The 23,079-nt window shown below is 44.0% G+C and overlaps 2 protein-coding genes across 6 annotated transcripts; one reads left to right on the top strand and one right to left on the bottom strand.

Moving 5' to 3' along the window:
* Positions 1-9,180: 9,180 nt before the first annotated feature.
* LOC147190518 (homeobox-containing protein 1) lies at positions 9,181-16,576 on the bottom strand. 4 transcript variants are annotated; one of them, XM_086136454.1, is made up of 11 exons: positions 16,460-16,576; positions 15,789-15,909; positions 14,848-15,283; positions 14,488-14,573; positions 13,943-14,053; positions 13,254-13,460; positions 12,641-12,794; positions 12,020-12,102; positions 11,775-11,870; positions 11,585-11,703; positions 9,181-11,496 (listed from the first exon to the last, which is right to left on the bottom strand). In XM_086136454.1, the coding sequence occupies exons 2-11, from the start codon at positions 15,868-15,870 to the stop codon at positions 11,356-11,358; spliced, it is 1,515 nt and encodes a 504-aa protein (XP_085992580.1). In that variant the 5' UTR covers positions 15,871-15,909; positions 16,460-16,576; the 3' UTR covers positions 9,181-11,355. The 4 variants fall into 4 exon arrangements, with proteins under 4 accessions (XP_085992580.1, XP_085992581.1, XP_085992584.1 ...); XM_086136455.1 differs by lacking the exon at positions 16,460-16,576 and having other exon boundaries at positions 11,585-11,700; positions 15,789-16,244; XM_086136458.1 differs by lacking the exons at positions 13,254-13,460; positions 16,460-16,576 and having other exon boundaries at positions 11,585-11,700; positions 15,789-16,244.
* tmem54b (transmembrane protein 54b) lies at positions 16,333-22,844 on the top strand. 2 transcript variants are annotated; one of them, XM_086136460.1, is made up of 5 exons: positions 16,333-16,702; positions 18,608-18,804; positions 19,209-19,268; positions 20,651-20,842; positions 21,679-22,844. In XM_086136460.1, exons 1-5 carry the CDS (start codon positions 16,333-16,335, stop codon positions 22,168-22,170), a joined length of 1,311 nt encoding a protein of 436 aa, XP_085992586.1. In that variant the 3' UTR covers positions 22,171-22,844. The 2 variants fall into 2 exon arrangements, with proteins under 2 accessions (XP_085992586.1, XP_085992585.1); XM_086136459.1 differs by lacking the exon at positions 16,333-16,702 and adding an exon at positions 16,723-17,996.
* The last annotated feature ends 235 nt before the right edge of the window (positions 22,845-23,079 follow it).

The following is a 23,079-nucleotide window of genomic DNA, read 5'->3' on the forward strand; positions in this document are numbered from 1 at the left end:
TGCATCATAAATTTATATTTCTTTAATCTTATCCATCAACACTACACTTTTTACATTTTGTCATTTCATATTTAGTTTGCCACAACCACTGTTTCAGATCCTCATGCACCAGAATAAAAAGCTTAAAAAATCTTTAAAACTGAAATTGAATGTTATTTAATTTTTGTACTAAAGTACTCTGATTACAGGAACGGGTTTGCAAATCAATAATGCTACTGTACAGATTTTGCTCAAGAGTACATGCAAGCTGTGTTAGCTGCTATGCTAAGTGTTACACAAGTGGTTGCACAATAAAAGTAGACAAATTGATGTCTTTTTTAAATAATAGGAGTAAATGGGTTGCATCATTTTCGGGAATACTCAAGCTATTTGTGTATGTGTGTGTGTGTGTGTGTGTGTGTGTGTGTGTGTGTGTGTGTGTGTGTGTGTGTGTGTGCGCTCGCAGCAGTTCAAAAAACAGCGTATTTTAACAAAGTAAGGAGTTGAAATTTAGCTTCAACTCTCTTTTCAAATGCAAGTAGCAAAGTTAAGAGCTTTTAAAAAAATAAATACCCCAGAAAATAAAGATGCCTGAGAAATCTGCTCAGATCCTGTTACGAAGTACGTGTACTTGATTACTTCCCACCAGTAGATAAAGACATGCTTGTCTTCTTGTCATACTGGAAACGTTCTTGAATTTGACATGCTTTGAACATGTAGCTCTTTACTGGCCCCCAGTGGCAGTGGTGAATATTGCAGAGAACGTGCCATACGAACAGCTCAAATTGGTTCCATCTGAGGAAGCCCTTTTCCTCTCCACGACTATCGATCCCAGACGCTTAGTGCAGAAGTGAAAAGAATGAGGTGGAGCGGGGGTGAAGGGAACGTCAGGGGCGGACCTTTAGGGGATTGATTCCTATGGTCTGGATGCTTGTAATGAACCTGTCATGCCATTGAGTAGTGCGCACAAGAGGGTCAGATGGTTAGACTTGACCCAATGCATACAAAACAAGTCCAGGTCAGTGCTTGTTGAGCAGTAGCAGCAGTGAACGAACCATAAAAAAAAATAAAAAAACAGCAGGCCATTTGTCAGTACTGTACGCCGCCTGAGAGAGAACCGTTACAATTAACCACAAGGTGCATCCAGCCGTGCATCTGCTCAGAACAAATGAGCTTCAAAATGGGTTTGCGGCGAGCACTTACGACAGGCTGGAGACCTGCTTGTGCTATCCATGATCTATCTATGACCATTACGCCGTTATTAGGATTGGGGCTTGCAAAGGCCGTCCTGACTCATCTTGTCATTGACCGAATGCTTCTTCGCCTGTGAGCGGAATTCCGATGGGCTCATAAAAGGAAGAGTTACTCCTCTTGGCATGTGGATGAGTTCCAATCTGTTAGCTTGTGTGCCCGTCCCTGCAAAGAAAAGCGCCACAGTTCGGGGTTAACAGGCGCAAGATGGAAGACGGTAAACAGGCAAAAGTGGCTGCTCGTCCACATCAGTGCCGGTCAAGCTCCAAAGAGCTCACAAAATGTCAGCACTATCGAATTCGCTTTGACGAGCTCAACTTGCCTTTGGAGTACAACTTCAAGTTAGTAAGTTACTCAAAATACTGTACAAAGAAAAAATGAACCAGGTGTGCATGTAGTCAACTTGACGTAGCAGTACGAGCTTGGTCCTTTATTGATATACGAGGCCCCGCAAACCATCTCCCCCCCGCCCCCGCTCTCATGAAAGCTTTCACAACTGTCACACTCACTTAGAGCTCACAAAACCGACACCCCCAGCATAAGCATCACAAGCCCTTACCCGATTTTCTTGCTCGCACAGCTCACAAACCCTGCAAAAGGCACTTTATTGCTGTCATGTCCTCCTGGGTGGACGATTTAGTTAATCATGTACCCGCAAGAATGCCTAAAATATTTCACCATGGATCATTTGGTGAGTTTGTTGTCCTGTGTGTGTGTGTGCGTGTGTGTGCAGCATCATAACATTTATGTCAAGTAAATTAGTGAGAGGCTGCACAGACTCTTCCTCCTCAAAAGATATTCACAAGTGATTTATCATTCGCAGTCACATTCATCGGGCCCGAATGAAAAGCCAATAAGGGGTTTATAGATACTTATATATTATATATCTTTTTATATCCCCACATGACACGCTGTAGCTCGTTAGCTTTTTATAGTCGTGCTCACCCCGGGGAAATAGCTCAGGAGGCAGTTTGCATTCGACCACATCAGTAAGCAAAGTTTAAAGTGGCTGGGAAGAATACACGTGCAAGGTTATGAATAGTTTTTGTTGACGTATTTTCACATTGGGGGCATAATCAGATAATTTAAAGATACCGCAAAGTCAATTCAGAGATTTGTTTCTCAATACAATTGCACATGTTGGAAGATGGCATGAGTCGCCCCTCCCCGATGGTAGAACTTGAGCGCATTTAGTTGCATGAGTGAATCGGTTATCTGGCATATTCAGTTTGACTGTTGGCATGGCTGCTTTAGAGTGCCTCATTGTTGGCCATGACGGCATGCACGCCATAGTACGAAAAGCAGAAGGGTGGCAATGGAGGAAAACATTTGTGAAAAGTCCAACTTGAGAGCCAGTGTGTAGAGCGGGGCTTCGGACTGGCACGGCCGCATTAGAGCGCCCCGCTGTCGCGGGCTGAAAAGGCCCCCTGACAACACAGTGATGAGATACATTGTTATACTTTCAGCATACTTATTTTCACAGTGAAAAGACACAACTTTGACTAATTCCAACAGGAAACACGTATCATTACCCTTCATCTTGAAACCTTTTTACTCTCATCAAATGCGCCATTTCTCACTTCTTTGCTTCAAAGCATGTGCACTGCAATCCATAATTCCATTTTCCTGTTCATTTAAGAACAATAGCTCTGACTCAGCTTTACAGCAGCGACTTAGCATCACATCGCCCTTGATTCTCAACCGTGTAATGTTCTCTTTATCTTTACGCCGCAGTGTGGCAATGATAAAGCTGTGACATTAATATGTCACACAGACACACATACACATATGCTGTGTGCTTGGAGGGTGAATTTCTTTTCTCCTATTAAGCATTGAGCATTAAAATATAACTTCATTGTAATGTGGATGTCAGCTTGCCGAATGTTCAGTGGGGGGTCATTCCAGATAGAGGGTACACTGTCAGGTACACTGGCATTTAAGAGCAGAGAAGCATCTCAAGTATCAAATAATCTGCAAACGTTGCAAAACTGGGGGGGGGGGGGGATTATTCTGAATTGCTGCATTCCGAGATTACGTTGCCACATTTTGATCGTGTTGAACAGGATGTTGGGACTTTCTAATCCGAGGCAGAAGACGTGCACCAACTCTGTCGCGACGTCGAAGGAGGCGCGCGGCTTGAGAAAATTTCTCTAATTCAAGAATCCTTGTGGTCTTCAGGGGCCGCGCGAGATCACATTTCATGGTGATCAAGAACTCCGCCTTGACATAGTCAAAGGTGTGATTTAGAACGGCTGCCGTAATTGTCAATGAGAGGAAAAAGAAGCTATCCCACGGTGGGATACATTGCGGTCACAGTACAATTGTGAATGTAACCCTCTACCTACAACGAAGGCCATCAATCAAGATCCCTGAGGAGTTGTTTTTTTATTTTGGTCTTTCCACCTATCAGGAAAGCCACTTCCTCTCCCTCGTCGCCGAGGATAATCAGACTGCTTGTCAGGTCTGTCTTCCACTCACGTCCGGGTTACAGGGTCCTTCTCCAAGTGTCGGCTCCAATTTATCTACCTTGGCCTTTGAGGCAAAGTATGCATACGTACGCGCACAAAGGACTGTGGAAACAGGCTTGGGGGGTGGGGGGGGGGGCATTCACACACATGTCATGGGCAACAACGACAAGTTGAGGACTCTTGAACGGAATAGCACATGAGTGGCTGAAGGTCTGCATTGTTAATGGAGCTTCTTTTAATACCACGGCAGGACAAGGTTGGTGAGCAACTCCAAACAGTTTTCCTCAAAGCAGTCTTCTCTTCTTCAGCCATCCGAAACTCAGCACGGTTACCTCTCAACCGTGTGCACTTTTGTCCAATTTAATTGCAATGAGCCAATTCACCACTCCGGCTCTCCCCTCGACCGCGGTTCTGATTAGGATGATGAGCAGAGGAGTTAATAAGCTTATTAATTACCTGTGTAGGAGACAAACCGGTTCCCACCGCAACACCCCCCACCCCTCATCCCACCCCCTCCTTCCCCTCCATCCTCCCTCCCTCCCCACACACTAACAACGCACTGTCATCCTTGCCCAACTGTCTTCAAGGTCGCTTTGCTTTTAACAGTGCTGGCTTTGCTAAAGGAATCTCTCAAGTCACACGGTAATGAGCTTAATTAGAATAACTCAAGGTCGGGCAGGAGGACGGCGACGTGTCGAGAGAGGAGCATAAAAAGAACCAAGACCAAAATAAAAGGAAAGCATATTCTGCTGAGAGTGGCTTTAATGAAATGATGCAGCGTGTCATGGTTGATCACTGCACATAAAGGTGAAGTCTTGTCTGAAGCTCAACACGGATCTGTCTCTCATTTTTTTAAAAAATTGTAGACACGAGTGGAATCCGAAGGAGGGTAGAATAAAGCACAGACCTCCACCAAGGCGTAACAATCTCATTTAAAGGACGCATGATGTGCATTTTTTTTCTGCCTCCAACTGCAGGCTCTGCCTTAGTGCGTTTGCCTATCCCTATGGCTGGTGTTTTTTATAAAATGATAACGAGGGCGAGTTTCCTCATCCTACCTGGAAATTATGTTGCATGATAGAACCGAGTGTGGGCCAGTTACCAGACGCAAACAATGAGAGTAAAGTTTCCCCCAAAAAAATGGCTGCAGCTCTGCTTACCTTTTGGCTTTGACACAGTATATCAGACCATGTCGTAATTTGGCCTGAAAGCGGAGCATCTCGGCCCAGCCAAGCTACCATGTCGTGGCCAGAAAAATTTGCTGTGTGGGGTGGTTATCATTTCCTGTAGATTTACCAAACTGTTATGTTACAATCCAACCAAATTCAGAACCTGATCCACTGCTCTGCTATCATGACGACTGGATGGAATGAGTGGTTTTGGGACAAGCCCCCAAAGGTGACATGCAAGAAAAACAAAACAAAACAAAAGCTTTGCTTTCCCCTCACAAAAACTCACGACAAATCTTTGTTTGTATTTCTCAATACATTTTCAAAATAATGCAAAGTAAAAGTTCAACTAGATTGAGAATACATTTAACAAATATTAAAGATACTTTTAAATGTACACATTTTCAAAATTTCAATCACTTATTTTGTCATTGCCATCATATTTCATCATTTGACAACTGACGGTTTGATATTTCAGTTCTTTCTTTTTAGTTTGCTCTGGATATTTGTGCAGATGGTGGCACACAAGGAGCAAAGAGAGAAAGTCACGAGTTCCAAATGGGGGAAAGGACAGCAGGATAATGAAAAAAAAATCCCAAAACAAAACACTTGAAGAGTATTTTTGACGAGTATTTCAAAAAAAAAAAAAAAACGAAAAGGGGGCGGGGGCAAGGGTATCTTTATTGGACTATGTGACCATGACAGATTCAGGCCAAGGTGTACTATGGCTGCACTTCCTCTACTTTTATTTGCCTTTTCAAAAAGAGACTTAGCATGAAAAGGTTATTTCTCATCACGTCTCTCTTTTTCAAGGGTAAACGGGTTGTGAGGCCGGTGCCTAAACAGGAGGGGCCTTTTTTTTTTTTTTAAACACTGCAGAAAACAGAATTTCCTTCAATTATGTTGCCAGTGTGAAGGTAACCTTAACGGTCCCTCCCACCTTTATCTCCATCGGTGTGTACCTCCTCTCTTCATTGTATCAAAAAGACACACTCACTTAAAGGGGAAATCCAATCACACAGGACAGGACAGTTCATGGATTGGTAGGAAATAAGCGAGTGAAATAAAATGGGCAAAATCAGCCCAAAATACAAATAAATAAATAAATATATATATATATAAAAGCCTCTAATCAAAACTGCTGCTGGCTGAGCAGTGGAGCAATAAGCAGTGACAAATTGAATTGCAGTCTTTTCATGCCACATGTGTCATCGGGCCTCTTAAAAGAGAGGGATGGGGGGCAGAGAGAGAGAGAGAGAGAGAGAGAGGAAAAAAAAAGGCAAGTTACTGAGCCTGTGAGATGGTGTGTGTCGTCAGCAGAAAAGGTGACAGGTCATGAATTCTGTTTTCGACTGCAAAAGGAAAAAGCACCATTCAAGAGAGGGTGAACGAAAGCGCAGCGCAGCTACCTTCGCCTAAAAGAAAGAAAGAAAGAAATAATGATGAGCTGTATATTTTATGGGATTTTTTTTTTTTCTTTTCAAAAAAGGAGAAACGCAGAGGATGGGAGCAGACCGGACATGGACGCACAGGAGCGATCCCATCAGTTATTAATGACATTGTCTCCACATAATACCAGATCATTTTTAACAAGCACAAGTAACTTGTTTACGACACAGGCAGCTGTGGCGGTTTCTGGCATGCGCAATACCTCACAGGGCGGCATAAAATGATTTTTCTATAATATATCTGTCTATTGCGTCATCAGATGATGGTACAAATATATATCATTATGGTCTTTAAGGCATTTATGTAATCAACGTTTGTGCTTTACATTCTTTTAGTACTTCTCGTAACCTACTGTTTATGAAGCACATTGAACTACCTTATGTATGAACTACGCTGTATAAATAAAGCCGCCTTGACAATTCTATTAGTGTAAAGACAAAAGTCATGTACAGTACATGATGCAAGACGTACATGCAGATGTTCTATGTCTTCTTTCTCAAACAGTGTCATTTCATGCACTTTTACGGATCTACATGTACTTCCATTGTTAACATTGTTGATCCTCCTATGTCCGTCCGTCTCTGTGACTTTTGCAAACTTTACGCGATTCTATTCTCACAATTGCAGTCGCATATGGGCTAAAATGAGCAGTACACAAAATTCACAACATGAGAAAGGTCAAGAAAGCGTTGATGCCAGTGGACTTGTGTGCACTTGTGCTTATGCATGTAATAGAAAGTAAATTTGAATAAGGCCTGGAGGGAGCGTAAATGATAATTTGTTCTCACTTGGCGTGTTGCTTTAAATCACGCCCGGGGGCTGTCGAACCGCAACCCAACCGTCTAATCGGATCGAAATGTAACTTTTTAGCGATGACACAGCGTGTTTGGGCTGGAGAACGTGTCACATGGGCAAATGAAAAACACAGTTGATGTGCTTTTGGAAACTGCTTGAGGCCGGGTGGTGGGAAACCTTCGGTGCATGGGCGAGAACCTTTGTCACAGCTATGGAAAGACTTCTGGCTCGAGCTGATCCCAGCGGACTTTAAGTGAGAGCTGGGGTACAGTGTGCCCTGGGACCAAAAAGTCAGAGAACCCCTGATTTAGAGTCTTCAATGGTGCCTGTTTTGGGATTTTGGAGTAAGCCGCAATCCTGGAAGAAAACCCACTCCACGTGATTTGAACCGCCGGTAGCTGTGAGGCAGATGAGCGAACCAATAATGCACCATCCATGCTGCCAGCTAAAAAAAAACCCCACGAAGACTCAGAATGCAACATTGGCACAAAAAAAGAAGAACCCCCCCCCCCCAAACGTTTGAATCATTATATGGTTCTTAGAAAAACAAAACTGAATTGGGCTCTTGCTGGTTTAGGTCTGGCTAATGTGCGACAGCCTCACTCAAATTTAAGGAGTGTCAGGCACAAAGAAAAGCCAACGATGATACAAAAATAAAATGAAGACTAAAATTGAAGGTGTCTGCGTTACATTCAATTTTAACCATGTTAACTGAGAGCCTGTTGTGTCTCATAAAGCTTTAAAGCGTGACCAAGAATTGCTACTGACAACCTTGGATGACTTCAAACACAAATGAGAGTGCTTAGTCTTTAAGCGTGCATGCTTGTGCATATTCATGCCTTGCGTTCATATTCAAAAGATAATTTGATGGCTAATGAAAGGATTAGAACATTTGGAGTAGATTCAGACATGAGCCCCGAGGCCAAACTTGTTTTAAATTATTGTTATTACAATGGGATCAATGTGTCTATATAGAGTAGTAAAAGTGCTGTGGCTTTCCGAAATGCCACGTTTGGCCTGATGGCACTCCGGCGCCACGGTCACTTTTCAACCGCAAATAAATTTAACGAGCAGGAAGCCATGGATTGAGGATTGTTTGATGACTTTCTGGGGATACATTTTGGAAATGGCTGTGTAGTGAATTAGGGGGGCATTAGTTAGCTTGAACAACTGACCCGCAGGCGGTGTTTGATGCCGTTAACAGTGACAGATTGGCTGAGAGCGTCAGCGTACATGGATGCTGACAAAATGCTCGAGGAAAGGAGCATAAAGGAAGTCACAAGAAATCATGAAGTCACATTTAAAACAGAATTAGAACACATCGCAGCACTCCACTGCCAAGTTACTTCAGCACTGCACTACTGCCATCTGCTGCTGAGGAAACTGTATTGTGCGAGTATCTTGGTTGATTTATAGTGACATGTTTTAAATGCAAATGAATAGAAAAACATATGACCGGATACAGTTTGCATGGGGCCCAAACGTATAACCGTACTTCAACAATAACAAATTCTAGCTGGCTGGCTATAATAAATCTAATTAGTGGGACTGCTTGCTCCGCGGCAGTCCCATAGTAATTCAATAAAAAAAAAAAGTATTATACTGTTCAATTTGTCAAATTACGCAAAATAAATGCAACGCTTTTCTTTTTGCTCCCATTTTTCATGAGCTGAACTCCAAAAGCTCGTTTCTCTCAAATGTGTGTAAGTGAGCCCTTTTTCTCTGATGACTATAAGGTTGCAAAATAGGTATTTTGTGTACATGGAAAAAGAATTTGAGCTTAATGCTCAGTTCATGAAAATGGGAGCTGTGATTACTCCGAATTAAGACTGGCCTGATGGCCACCACGGTCCGATGTTGGGCCACACCCCTACCTATTGACACTACCCTAGTTTCGAAGTCACAAAACATTTTTCAGGTGCTGAAAATGGCCCAAAAGAGCATTTTTGGTGTTAGACTGGAAGATATCGCATTCTGCTCTAAGCAGCCCCATGGGAACATGATATCCCGGGGCTGCTCTCATATGATGCATTAACCATCAAGAGACAACAAACATGACATAGCATGGCCATCGTTTACAATACTTTTTATTGTGGCTTGCTCTCAGATCAAAGCAGATAGCAAGGAGCATAATAAGTATTAGAATATTCCATTTTGGAGGTTTTCCTTTGGAGGACGGACCACCCCCCCCCCCCACCCCCACTGACAAGGAATGCTACAAGACACCGTATCGTGAACGGTCACAACAATGGCTGCCATTGGCTTGTAACGCATGGATTCCTTTGAAAGAACGTTGGCTGGTGTTGTACTCAACACCACCTGGACCAGCTTTGGCATCGCGAGCTAACGCGATTTCAGAAACATGGGCTGTAATTCCGCAAATAGTGGCTTACTCAACTGCAGATGCGGGTGAGGCCTGTAGTTGTACACATTTTTTGTAATTATACACATCGATATTTTGGTTGTATGATTATTATCAAGCCAGACAAAAAGCGGTCAAGTCCTGTAGCTTCCTGGAACATAGGGATGCGCAACGCTGTGGCGCGACCAGTTCTTTAATACTGTAAAGGGAACTTGGTCAGACGCAGAGCTACTCACGTGAGGGAGTATTTACGTGCCTGGCTTGGTGCTGTTGTTTTGGTTGGCAACAGACTTGGAATTGGCTCAGCAGTTGGCTAATGTGAACAATAGCTTCTGTGAACTGAGGTAATAACAGGTGTCTTATTTGAGAGAGGTGTTGATTTGACAATGCAACCGTGGATAGAGCACAGAAAGATGGTAACGTGTTACCAAATTTCTTTCAGCTGTCATGTTGACATGCCTTGGTAGGTGTGATCATTTTGGTTAATAACGTTGTCCAAATGTTTACCCTGGTAGATGCTGCCGTTTTGGTGAACAAAAGCGTGAACTCCTTCATGTCTGTGTACGATCTGAGGTATTTGCAGTTACGACCCGTTTTTTTTTTTCCCCTCCTGGTGGGAAAAGGCAGACATTTGTTTGTCAATTCATTTTAAAGCAGACGACGCAGATGGACGGCCACTATTTGAGGAAATACGGTAGATAATACAAGCACAAATGTCCATTTGATGAACATTTCGGGAGCGACTTCGACACAGTTGAAGTCGAGTTATGTTTCAAGTTTGACAACTCTACAGTATATTTCTGGTAATGTCGTTAGTTTGAAGAAAAACACCCACAAACATGATTCTCCTCTCTGGGTTATTATGTACACAAGCGTGATGATTACGATTAGAGTGAGATCCACTTTTGAAGTGCAGTACACGAGCAAAAGCTTTTAGCTTATTCCAATAAGGAGGGAAGAAGACGGCGTTGTGATTTTCAATCACACCGACGTTTGTTTTGGTGGAGAGAAGCTTTACAGGCTTGGAAAATGAGGTTAGATGAGGGGGGGAAAAAAAGAGCAACAAGAGCAGCATCGAGTTGAACAAAGACATGATGGATAGTCCTCGCTTTGTTCTACTAATAAAAAAAAGGTATAAATAGAACATCCTGTTTGGAGTGAGCGCGGATGTGATGCAAGAAAATCTCTTGAAGCTTAAACGCACGCGCGCACACACACACACACACACGCACGCGCACATCTGGTGCACTTCTTCACTATCTTGAGCCACCATCGTTGGATTTCCTGAGATTCCAGGTGTCCCTCAGGGCTTTGCAAATTCCAACATTGGCCGAATGATTCGATCAATCGACTCTTAGAGGTCGGACGACAGCACCAGAGAAAAGAGAGAGGAAAAAAAAAAACAAAAAAAAAAAACAGGCACATTCATATCCATGCAGACAAGATCGTTGAAAGCGTCTCTCAGACCTGACCTGCAGGCACTTCATCACCATTCAGCATTAAAATAAAAGCATGAGGCGGGAAAAAAAGTAATAATCAAAACGATTAAATGGGTGAGGTATTCTTTAGATAATTCTAAGGAATTTAGGCTTGTTAATACCACCTTGGAATGCACTACTTATTGATATAGCTTTATATATATATATATATATATATATATATATATATAGATGTATATATTTATATATGTACTGTATATTGCTGTTAACATAAGCAGAATAACTTTCGATAAATATGGCAGCCTCTTTCCTGCCAGAGGCACCTCGAGTCAACTTCAGAACCCAAATGTCTCGTCAGTCACCCCCGAGGAGGTAGACCCCCCCCCCCTTTTTTTTTGTTGAGTATTTAGATTAAAACTCAATCAACATCACCAGCTTTTTGGTCACTCTTCATCCACAGTTTCCCTTTTTGGATCCTTGTCTTTCTGTTCTGCCACTTGTATGGCAGAGCCGGGGAGGGCCTCAGGGGCGGCCTTGACGGAGGAGTCTTGTTGCTCCACCATTCTTTGGGTGGATGCCTCTTCCTGACAACGAGGAAGCGCCAACAATTGTCAAATTCAACATTTTTATATCATTTTCATATGCCTACTGCCCATTTCAGCAGTGACTTACCTGCTCTGAGAAACGTTGATTGACCTGATCGGTGAACTCTTGCATCTCCCCCTCTTCACCGTTGGAGTGGCAGCTTGGACTCGGGACCTCAATGCCGTGGCTTTCCAAAATGGCAGCTTCTACACAAACATAAAAGTAAATATAAGACGTTTCCAGCGGGTTGTTCCTCGTTCCCATATGACGTGCTCACCGATATTGGCTCGCCGCTTCATCTCCTTGCGGCGGTTAGCGAACCAGTTGTACACCTTTAATGCTGTCACACGCTCAAACTCAGACAGTTTGCAACCTGAACACAACAGAGAATAAGAAATAGTTATAAAAACGATAAGAATTGCATGTGCCCTGATAGTTCTACGTGTCTAACTGCGCTCCTACGGAGACATCTTTCACTGTATAAATATTCTCATTCACAAAAGTTCAAATCTATTTTGGCACCTGGTTTCTGGATGACCGAGTTGCAGGCGTTGGCGATCTCCTCCCGCTTTGCCTCATCTGGGTACTGGTTCTCCACAAAAAAGCTGGAGGAGCGATGGTAATGGTTAAAATCGTGCGGCTGCTCTTTCGCCGTGGTATTGAGGGGAAACATCAAGCCACACAAACACAGAACTCAAGTGTCCTCAGAGACTGAAATGTTGTCCGATTGGAACAACCCTTGGAGTTCGAGTTCCCTGGGTCATCTTGTCATGAATCTGACACACGCACGCGTGCACGCACATCCACCCTCGGATCTAAAACAGCTCAGCGGGAGAGGGCCCCGTGTGGTCTTATTACCGTGAGTGCCTCTAGTACTTACTGCACGCGTCTAATGGACAAATCAATTGGGCACTGTAGGTGGGACTGTTGGGGGTAAGGGTGGGGGTGGAGTGGCATGCTATTTTGTCAGCATCCTGCTGGCCGGCCGAGAAAGAAGACAAGTTCGTTCCAGAGAAGCAGGGGTAATAAAAACTGCTCAATAAAGTCAGCGTAATGCTCCCAAATGTGCACGGTATGCTATTTGCCGGTACGAATTTGAAAACAAGGATAGATTTGTTCTTGGGCTGTTTGTGTGCCTCTCACCTCTCCATGATGGACTGGCACTCCTTCCTCCAGGTGAAGCGGCTTCCTCGACGCAACCTCAGCGGCGCCCCAACTATCGCCGGCCTGTCGGCCATGATACCCGCCCGCCAGTCAGGTTCCTCCTTCACCATTGACCGCATCGATAAAGTTGCGCCTGTAGGAGAGAGTTTACGTAGTCGTCATTATGCAGAGCAGAGATGCTGAGGTAAATTATACAAAGCAATATTTTTGTCGAAATGAAGCTCCTCAACTCATGGCCACACAGTTCATTGGCAAATGTGAGTGGGTTTGCAGTCCTGAGTTTTCAATTGAACCACTGAAATAAACGCAACATTCAACATTCTAATTGACTGAGATGCACCTGTAAAATCACAACTCAAATTAGCTCACAAAGAGCTGAAAAAAAGGTCCAGCGGAATCAGACTGATTGATTGATTCATCAAGCATTTGATGAAGCGATGAGCCTCAAAACTATTGGCCACGTAGCCGTTCCTCAAAGAATTGCCCAACATACAGTATGTCTCATATGAGACATGAGTCTCCTTTGGTGATCCCGTCTAAGTGCAAGTCCGCGTTTGGCGACTGGAGAGGAAGGGGGAGGGTCCAGGGTTACCTGGCTGGGCTGCGGTGGCGGCGGCAGTGTACCACGGCAACAAGTGCATCAGCAGCTCTCTCTGCCTGCTCCACACGGGGTTGGAGTTTGGGTTGAGGTTGGTGTTGGGGTTGGGGAGGCAGCCACTTGCCCCCGCCGCCAGCCCGTCTCTGTCCCCTCCCCTGGCCCTGGGGCTCACGCTGTGCTGGCTTTCGTTCCACCTCAGCCCTTCAGTCAGGGTAAGATTGTAGACGTCAGTTTGGGCAAACGGATTTTGCATTGTGCCGTGTTGTGCAATCAGCCAATGAGAATTTGCTGCCGCTTTTTCATTTTGCTGTCTCAGCCGAGTGAATAGAAGCTTTAATCAGAAGCAAAGCGCTGTGGCCGCGTTGGATTGGAACCACTGCGGAGGATCAGTGTTGTTATTGTTAGTCTCGGCCCGTCTCGGAGGGAAAACCAGCACCGGAGCGGCTGCAGCATGAGAACTACAGCAAAGCTTCGAGGGTGAACCGGGTTGAGATTTGAAAGCAAAGATGACGGGAGGAAGAAGCACCGCGCGTGCCAAGTCAAGTCTATTTTGGGGCATGACCAGCCAAATCAAAGCTATGTGTGTCATCTTGCGCATGCAGGAGCAAGTAGGACTTTGGGAGCAAGCGTTCCTTTAAATCTCAGTTGGACCAGAAGCTTCCCTGTCTCTCGCGAACCCTCACCTGGGTTATTTCTCTCCAGCAGGTACCAGCGGTAAAAAGCTCTGCGTTTGGAGTCGCTCATCTCCAGGCCCTGCTGCAGCAACCACTGCGAGATGTAACTCTGACTAATACCTGAGTAAAGAAGGCACAAAACATCGCACATTCAAAAACCAACACGATTACAATGTCAAACTCTGAGCATTTTAGGGTACAAATGTTTTTAGCATTTCTTTCAGGTCATCTCAGATTCTTCTACAGTGGAAACGTCAAAGTCAAATGCATGAAATGGGAGATATTATGGAAAATTGACTGCCAAAGAAACAACACGTCAAAGCATAAAAGGTAAGAGGAACTGCATTGAATTGGCTTAAAAAAAGCAGCGGATGCCTGTTTTTTGGTGAATTGTCAAAGTAGAGGGGTGCCAATTTGATTTGGTGATGAGTCCACTGCAAATCACTGTATACTGTATCTCCTTTCACGTTAAAAAAAAAAAAACGTCTGACGATTATTCTTCCTTGGCTAGTAAAATAAAATAGTGTGCCATTTCCATTGTAGTCCTTGCTTACCTGTAACTTGTCCCACAATTGCCTGAGAGATCCGTCGGTTGTTGAGGAAGGTTTTGATCTCCTCTTTTACTAGATTGCTGTCCCTCCTGTGAAAGTTAAAAACAAATGATATGTCACTGCGCAGGAATTTTTGCACGGTGGTGGCTTGCTTAACTTATTCAGCGAAAAGTTTTTTTTTTCATTCAGCTATCCCAGTACACCTGACCTGAATTAACATGACTACACTTGTGGAGGAACAGCCTGCAGCTCTGGGGAGCTCAAGTGCCATTACCTGATGTTATAATAGTCTGTCTTTGTCTGTGCATTTATTCTCTGCTATCCATCCGCACTCTGTGCTAATTCATGCTTGACCTTCCTCACCTCATGTATTCCTCCACTTTCTCTTCCAGGTCCCACTCCTCCTCCCCGACCATGTCGTAGCTGAACGAGCGCTGCACAGCCACGCTGGTGGGGTACAGGGGAGGAGGTGAGGCCTCAAAGCTGTTGCTTGGGGACAGCGCGGCACCGTCTAGCCCCGAGGTCTGCGTGGTGGCCGAGGTGAGGGAGAGAGAGGAGGCGGACGACGAAGAGGACGGCGCCGGGGCGGAGGCAGTGGCGAGTGTATTGTTGTTGTTATTGGAAGGGGCCGGGTGGGAGTCACAGTGAGGCGGGCGCTGGTCCGGGTCGAGCCTCTCCAGAGACTCCAAGGCATGGACGATCTGGGGTTTGGTCATGCCAGAGAGGCGCAGACGCTGCAGGAGGTCGATCTGCTCGATGGTGTAGCGTGGCTCCACCCTGCAGCACTCCGTTCTGACATCTGCACAAGAGTTAAGCATACACCACAACATTAGGTACACCTGCACAGCTGTCTGAAATGCAAACTTACGCCACCCAATCACAGGGCACAAAATGACAATTCAGAGTCTTCAATGAACCTAACATACGTTTTTGGGATGTGGGCGGTGGCTGGAGTACTTGGAAAAATCTACGAAAGCATGGTGAGAACAAGAAACTCCATACAGGAAGGATGGAGCAAACCCAGAATCCTCACAACAGACATTCTAGCAACTAGTCCATTTTTATTAAGTGCTCATAGTAGAATCTATTTTTTTAATCGCTCATTGATTCAATGAGATGACCATAAAAGGTGTAACATCTCTGAGTATGATGAATTGCAGTGGTCTAAAGTTGAGACTTCCTTAACAAGTGTCAACAAAGACAAATCAGTGCACTGAATTCAGTATAATTGGACATCTATTGAGTGACAATAAGTTGCAAATTATCGATCTGACTCGTGAACTCCGGGCCCACCGCGAACTTACCTGATGGAGGGGGCGACACGGAGAGGCGCCCCGGGAGTGGCTCCGTGCTTCGGGTCGCAGCGGGGACACACCAGTGTCGCATGGCTCCGCTCGGCAAAGACTTCCGCTCTGCTTGGACCTCCTACATACAGCAGCCGTGCCGCAGTGGTTAAGCGGCTAGTAGCAGGCTGGCAGACCAACCGCTTCAAGATGACTTGCCGGAAGACAAATTCGGCTAAGCTAAAGCCGCTAACTCAGTCTGGTTCCCTAGAGCCTGCTCGGAAACAATCGGTTAAGTTACACGTTATTGTTGGAATAAACTGCGGAAGTCAAAGTAGTTTCGTCTCAAAATAAAAGCTGTTCCATGTCAAATTAAAGGGAGCGATGAAAAGTACGATTAAAAGTAAAGTATATTTTGAAAAGTACAGGAAGCAATATTGCAGCGATTGTGTGTGTTGACGTCATAGACTGTCTAGTCGCGGCTAACTTATCTAAACTTCCACAATGGATGCTGGAAATTTTATGATAATAATACATTTAATAAGTGTCGCTACATAGCACGAAAATGATGTCTAGTCAAGTTACAAGCAAGAAGAGAGGCTGTTACTGGCGTGTTCGCTGCGTAGCTAGCACAGTTAGCTCGTCGCTAACTAGCACCGGGGCGGTCCCACGGAAGACCGCGTATCGCTTACCCCTCGGCGGCGGTGGACGGACAGTTGCCGCCGGCTGGCTGGACGTTGACCACTGCGAGTGGGAAAATCTGTCGACAAAAAAAAGGCTTCTGTTCCCCCCAAATTGCCCGACCTTTTACAACCGGGTATGGCGAACCCACCGCTGGGTCATGTTGTCTTTGGGCTATGCAGCAATACTGTATGCAAATACAGTAAAGGAGTCTCGATTTATGACCCCCCTTCACCCGACACCACCGCCGTCAAGTACGTCTGGTTTATTATGACTTCCGGTTGAGCTGTAAACACAGCACTGTGGACCCACTTAGCTTCCATGCTAAAATACCACAAAGAAACACACTTTTAGGGCAAAAAAAAAAATCGAAAAACAGAGCAAGTTTACACTCTGAGGACACTTCCTTACATTCACATGTACCCAAAGCAGGTCCATTGGGAACCTGTTTAATGTGACAAAAATGAGAATTTTGAGAACATAGTAATGGACATAGTTGTACTATATGTCTAGCAGACCGTCATAAATCACACTGGACATTGGTCGTGAGATGTTTATAATTATAAATTGTCTAGTTTGTAATACCTAAGTTTCACAACGTGGTGGCGCTAAAGGCGAAGTTTTGTAAGCTTCCTTACGATATACAAAGCCTCAACAAAATATGAACATGAAAAGAATATATCTTTTAATTTGTAATATTAGTGACAAGAGTATCCATTTTTTTCAAACATGTTAATTTCAAATATTGTCCCACCCGGTGTCGTTGAAGCACAGCTTTGTGAGGTGCCTTGTTATATTGTATATACCGTATATATTTTTCTTATCTTATACATTTTTATGTTTAAAGGCATATTAGGCATCATTATTTCTTCAAAAGTTATAAAAAACAAAATTGAGAATGAATCATCTTTACATTTTAATGAACAAACAATATGGTTGAAATAAAGTATTTTGTATTAATTAATTTTGTGTTAATTGTAACGTTAAAAAATATATTTCAAGTAATACAAATAGACCGTGCCAAATTCCAATCAAGTTCTCTATTTCATTCATTAAATCCTGTCATCCGAAAGTAAGTTTTAGCAGTTTGCTGTTTTTTTTTTTTTTTTAGTGTACAGCAAGCTCTTTTTGAAACCACTTTCATAGGCGTGGCGTCAACAAGCACACCTGTGCTCAGCTGTGACTTAATTAAACAGACAATGACGAATTACCATCGTAGCTTCCAGAATAAAATTACGGACTTTACATAGAATCAATAAACCACTTTAAAAGTGTTTGTTAGTCCACTCCCAAACTATGTCTAAAATTTAAACTGTAAACAAGCATGCCAGGACCTTCAGAAAACTCAGTACATTTATGAACACATTTTCCAGAAAAATAGAATATTTTATTTTGAAGATTACCTCAGTCAACATGCTTGGGTTGCCTGACTGGCATGTAGGACTTGTTCAGTTGGAAGTGTGGAGACGACATGCGGTCCTTCTTTTAACGCTTAAACCTGTAAGTCAACGTAAACGAATGGTGACCTGATCGAGATGGCCAGAACAGGTAACTGACCTCACCTGGTTTTGATCCGTTTTACTGTTTATCAATATTTTAAGTCAATATCAAATTTTGTGACAGGGTGTGAACGTGGTGTGGCTAAAGGGAATGAAGTGTGTGGGAACAACTACACTTTTTAAGTAATGCCGTTCAGTACTTATAAGGAAAATGTCAAAATATAGATGTACTTCAAGAATCGCCTTAATTATTGTATTGCTTTCATTAGGTTTTATGTACATGTAAGTGGCATAATAGATTGAAGTATCAAAAAGCCCATTGCCACGAATGAGCATGTTCTGCTTGATGATCAATAACATGGCTTCCAAAATGTTATTGGCAACCCCCCAAAATAACTGACCTACAACCCATGTTGGGCACTCTCGAACCCATCTGGTCCAGCTGGTGATTATAATCTTTCTGCTCGATTTTTCTTTTCAGGGACATTTTGTCAGTCCAAGCCGACATTGTGATCATCAATGATTAATGCGAGCGACATTTCTATGTGTGTTTGACCTGGCTCGCATGTCTCCGATCGATACAAGAGCGGGACGTTGAACCGTGGATGCCGCCCCCGACGCGCCCAATGTAACCAGATCCAAACACGGTTTTCTCCGCAGGGGTGTGTTGCGCCAGCCTGGAGGAGTCCGCGGCCCTGATGAAGATGGGCCTCAGCATGGTGCTAGTGGGCCACGTCAACTTCCTGTTGGGAGCGCTGGTGCACGGCGTGGTGCTCCGGCACATCAACCTCCACAAGCAGGCTCGTGCCATGGAGTACGCCATCTCCAATGTGGTGGCACTTGCATCTGGACTGATGGTGAGTGTTTTCTGTAGTGCTGTAATACACAATGGGAACACCAAAACTATGACGGGAACAGGGACTCATTATACCCCCTAAAAAGTTTGTAATTGCCTTACAGTAGAAACTGTACCGAGATCACAAACTATGATCGCGTAACATCTTTCAAGCTCATTTTACATCATTACCTTTTGATTATTTGATTCAGGAAAATGCAGCATTTCATGACATTTTCACCCAATTTCGATGCCATTTTTAGTTGCAGATGAAAGTTTCTCAAGCTTCGAACTTCTCAAATGTTTCATCATGTGGTAAATGGATTATTGCCACAGTTTCATTCCTCTTTGTAGCTTTGCTCTCCGTCATGTTAATAAAACATACTGTGGTGAGATCTGAACTTTATTATTTTTTTGTTACTGCAGGGGATTGTCATTGGCATTCTGGCTATTGTCTTGTCTAAAAACAAGAAAAGCCGAGGCCTGGTGAGTACTATCGCTCTCTATTTTTTGAGTCCCGAAAGGGAAAATATGTAGACGGGAAGTATGTTTCTTGTGTTTTGACATGTTACGCTGTTGTGATTTCCAGGTAGTCTGTTTTGTCTAACGACATCAGAGTTTTCTTGACACGTCAAGTACAAATGTTGTTTTTCAGAACTGTGAAATGTACTGACTGGAAAATTGTCCGCTTGTGGTTTTCAAAAACCCAGCAGCTAAATAGCTTCTGTGTCTTGGGAGTGATAAAAGCCGCAGAACGTTTAACCCACGAATGTTCCTCAGAAAATTACATCATTTTTCAGTCTTTTTATTTTTTTAATTAAACTAATTCTGTGATTCATAATAGGAGAAACTTTCCCCGCCTCAGATGTAGACGCCTGATACATGTTCAAACCCTGTCGTCTCATAACAGCTCACTTTCCTACTCCCTGTTGTCGGCCCGCTCAGGCGAGACTGGCAAGGTTGCAGATACCAATGAATGAAACTCACTTTGCTAAGCCACTCCCTGTTTGCCTTTTGTTAGTCTGCACCAGAGTCAGCTGGGCCTCGAAGCGCCATCAGCTGCTTACCATCTCTTTTGTTAATCATGCGGCCAGCATGACGCACTGCTGATTGGCTCCCATTGGAGTTGGGCAGGCTAAGTAAACAGCGGTGAGGAGAGGAGCAGTGAAAATGGAGGAGCATGTAAGAGTTCTCGGCACAATGAATGGAAAATGTACTTTTCAAAAACGCCCTGACTGCACTATTGATAAAAGTAGAGTGTTGTGCCTAATTTGTAAGAAGGAGTTTGCTGACCACCGAAGCGGCTCAAGTTTAGCCTCCCACATTAATGCAAAGCATCCACAGCTAACGTTAGCACCGAAAGCATGAGCAATACAGTATGGCGAGCTAAAGCAAAGCTCTTCGCCAAACTAAACTCAAGGAGAACACCCCGCGTACGAGGCATGAAGTCAGCATAGTTGCTGTGTCCCCAGTAGCCTACCAGAAGTGGTTGATGTTTATTTCAGCACTTTATTTTGAAATGATGAACAGTGTTATTTCTGAAGTCCTAAGTTACAGCACTGTGATTTAAGGGTCTCTTATTCATTTTTTTATTATCCGAAGCAAGTTCAGTGTTGAGTGCTTGTATTGCTCAGAGAAATGTTCTTTCTGTTTTTGGACCTGATGTTCTACTTTCATTTTTATTATGTAATTATTAGGAGATTTACAAAAACAAACAAAACGGCGATATTCACCCTGGTGGTCGAAACTAAAGGTTGCAGGTAGAAACTCATTATGTAAGCCATGTGTTTATTTTTGCACTTTACATTTCAAAGAATTGTCAAAGGGCCAAAATGTTTTTGGTGCGTGTGTGTTTGTCCAAATCCCAGACATGGTCCCTCTTCAGCGTCAGCCTTGTGTCGTCGCTAATGGCGTCGGCGTCCGCCATCGGCCTCCTGGTGTCCGTGGTGCGGGCCATCGTCCACGGCGGGCGGAGCCTGCTGACACACTGCCGCTTCCCTGATGCCATCGTCTACTCCAGCATCACCAACGAGTGTCCTTTTGACCCCACGCGCATCTATGTGAGTGAGTTGGCACACACTGACTAAAATCAGGATTGCTAAGTAAAAGTAGCAAAAAGTTATTCGCCTGGCCAAACTAACTACTTTGCTAGCTGATTAAGATATCTCGCTAATCCTATTAAAGGGGAAGTCAATAATTTTCTTTACAATAAGTTCTCTTTGCCCCCGTTAGGTTGAACGCGCCATTCAGATTAATACTGTGTTTGTGAAATATGCTTCAAGCAGAAAAATTCATCTCAGGTGGTGGCCATTCTGTTACTTGCTGTCAACTGAAAATGACATCGCAGTTCATGTTCAATAAACAACAACAACAGTGTATAAGTGCTCAGGTAACACCTGTCATAGCTTACTTGTTTTCTGGATTTGGTCATGTGACGATCGTAAGCTGAGCCTTAAAGCATTGCGATGTCAATTTTACTCAACAGCAGGGAACAAAATGGGCCCCACCCCGAAATGGATAGAAACGGGTGGAGTTTTTCCACAAACGCAATATTAATTGGAATACGGTTTTTAGACGAGTGAGATTGCATAGAACGTACTGTAAACAAAATGTTTGACTTGACTTCACCTTAAACTAACTAAAATAGTGAGTTAGTCGTATGCAACGAGCATGCAAAGTACAGTAGCTTTAAAGGAGTTCTTATAACATGACTTATCTACATTTCAGACGTGTTCAGCTCTCGATCTTTTATTCATAAACGTCTTAAATAGAATCGCAGACTAGGTGTGTAGGCTGTGCATCACATCAACAACCTCACTTAAGTGGATGCGCTCAAGCCTCGGATTGAACCTCACACGGCGCAGCTGCTAACAGTCGGATGCTCCCACCCCATTAGAGTACCACTCTGATCCTTTGGGTGCCTCTCATCGTGACTTGTGTGATCCAGCTGATCTTTTCCGCCCGCTGCCTTTCCGTGTGCGTCTCCTTCCTGGGTTTGCCCTGCTGGCCGCACAGGAAGCGGCCCCGAGCGGTCATCAAAGCGATGAGGCCTCTGGAGGAACCGGTTGAATCTCGTGTCAGCAAAGCGAAACAGCAGAAAGAAACTCCCCCTCCACTTCCTCCCAAGCGCTACACCGAAGCTCCGAGGAGCTACAGTGAACCCAGAAGACCGGTGTCACAAACGGTCAGGCAGCAACGCCGGCAGCCTCCCCCGCCGTACTACAGGAGCCTCCCCCCTGCGGAGAGGCGGCCTGTTTCTGTTCGCCAGCAGCCTCGCTGGGAAAGGTCACGGAGCCCTGATGCTGCGCAAGGGAGCCGGCAGCCAATGCTGGAACAGCGTCACCTATTGGAGAGAGGCGCTCTGGAACGATCCAGTTTCTGGATTTAGTCAAAATGATACCGACCGCTTTTTATTTCACAGTGGACCTAAACTTCAGCCATGCACATACTGGCCACTTCTTGAGGTATACTTGTCCCATCTGTCGCGACCCAATACAAACAACCCCCTCCCCCTTTCACCCCATCAAAACTGAACTTTTCTTTTGACATTTCTCATACGCTTCTCATTAGATGGTGCAGTTGTCCCTAACGCTGTGGTCTGTAAGAGTGTCAGTATTAGGGATGGGTGATTTAAGGGATCACGAAGCATTGATTGGATTGTTTGGAATTGTTGGACTAATCACGTCTTCAAGGAAATGAATCAACTGGCCCGTAACAAAGCAAAGGTGCTGTTGATTTATTCAAGTAATTTGCTGTTGACTAGTACAACATGGAAGTATGGGAAGCGAAGCTATATCACAAATGGTCAACATTTAGCAATATGCACCAGTATATAATTTATAACTAATTATGTAACATGTATTTTTTTTATTTCCGCTATTTTAAAATGTTAAAGGAAGGTTTAAACTGTGGTTGGAGCTCAAAGAAGCTTTCCAGTCTTTGCGCTTGACAAAAAAAAAAAAAAGTACCTCGTGAGGGTGTGTCTTCACCACCATTATGCACGTTTGTGTGTCTAGTTACTATTTTATTTTTGCCCTTTTCAAAATAAAAATTGAGACATAGGCTGCTGTGTTTACTTTTCGTAGAAAGTGTTCATTGTAATGGTACACGCGTGGTAATATTTGCTTGACAGTGACCTGACAGGAAGGACTGGTTACACACGCACACACATACACGCCCATCCACACTTGTTTCTGGAACTATTTGCAAACATTTTCTCCCCCTCAAGGTGGCATGTATTTGTCATTGTATGTGTTTTCTCAAAATGTTTTGATACTTTTGGAATCTCTTCCTGGCA

Source organism: Hippocampus guttulatus, chromosome 18 (genome assembly GCF_054856545.1).
Source record: "Hippocampus guttulatus isolate MCC_2025c chromosome 18, RoL_Hgut_1.0, whole genome shotgun sequence".
Lineage (NCBI taxonomy): Eukaryota > Metazoa > Chordata > Actinopteri > Syngnathiformes > Syngnathidae > Hippocampus > Hippocampus guttulatus.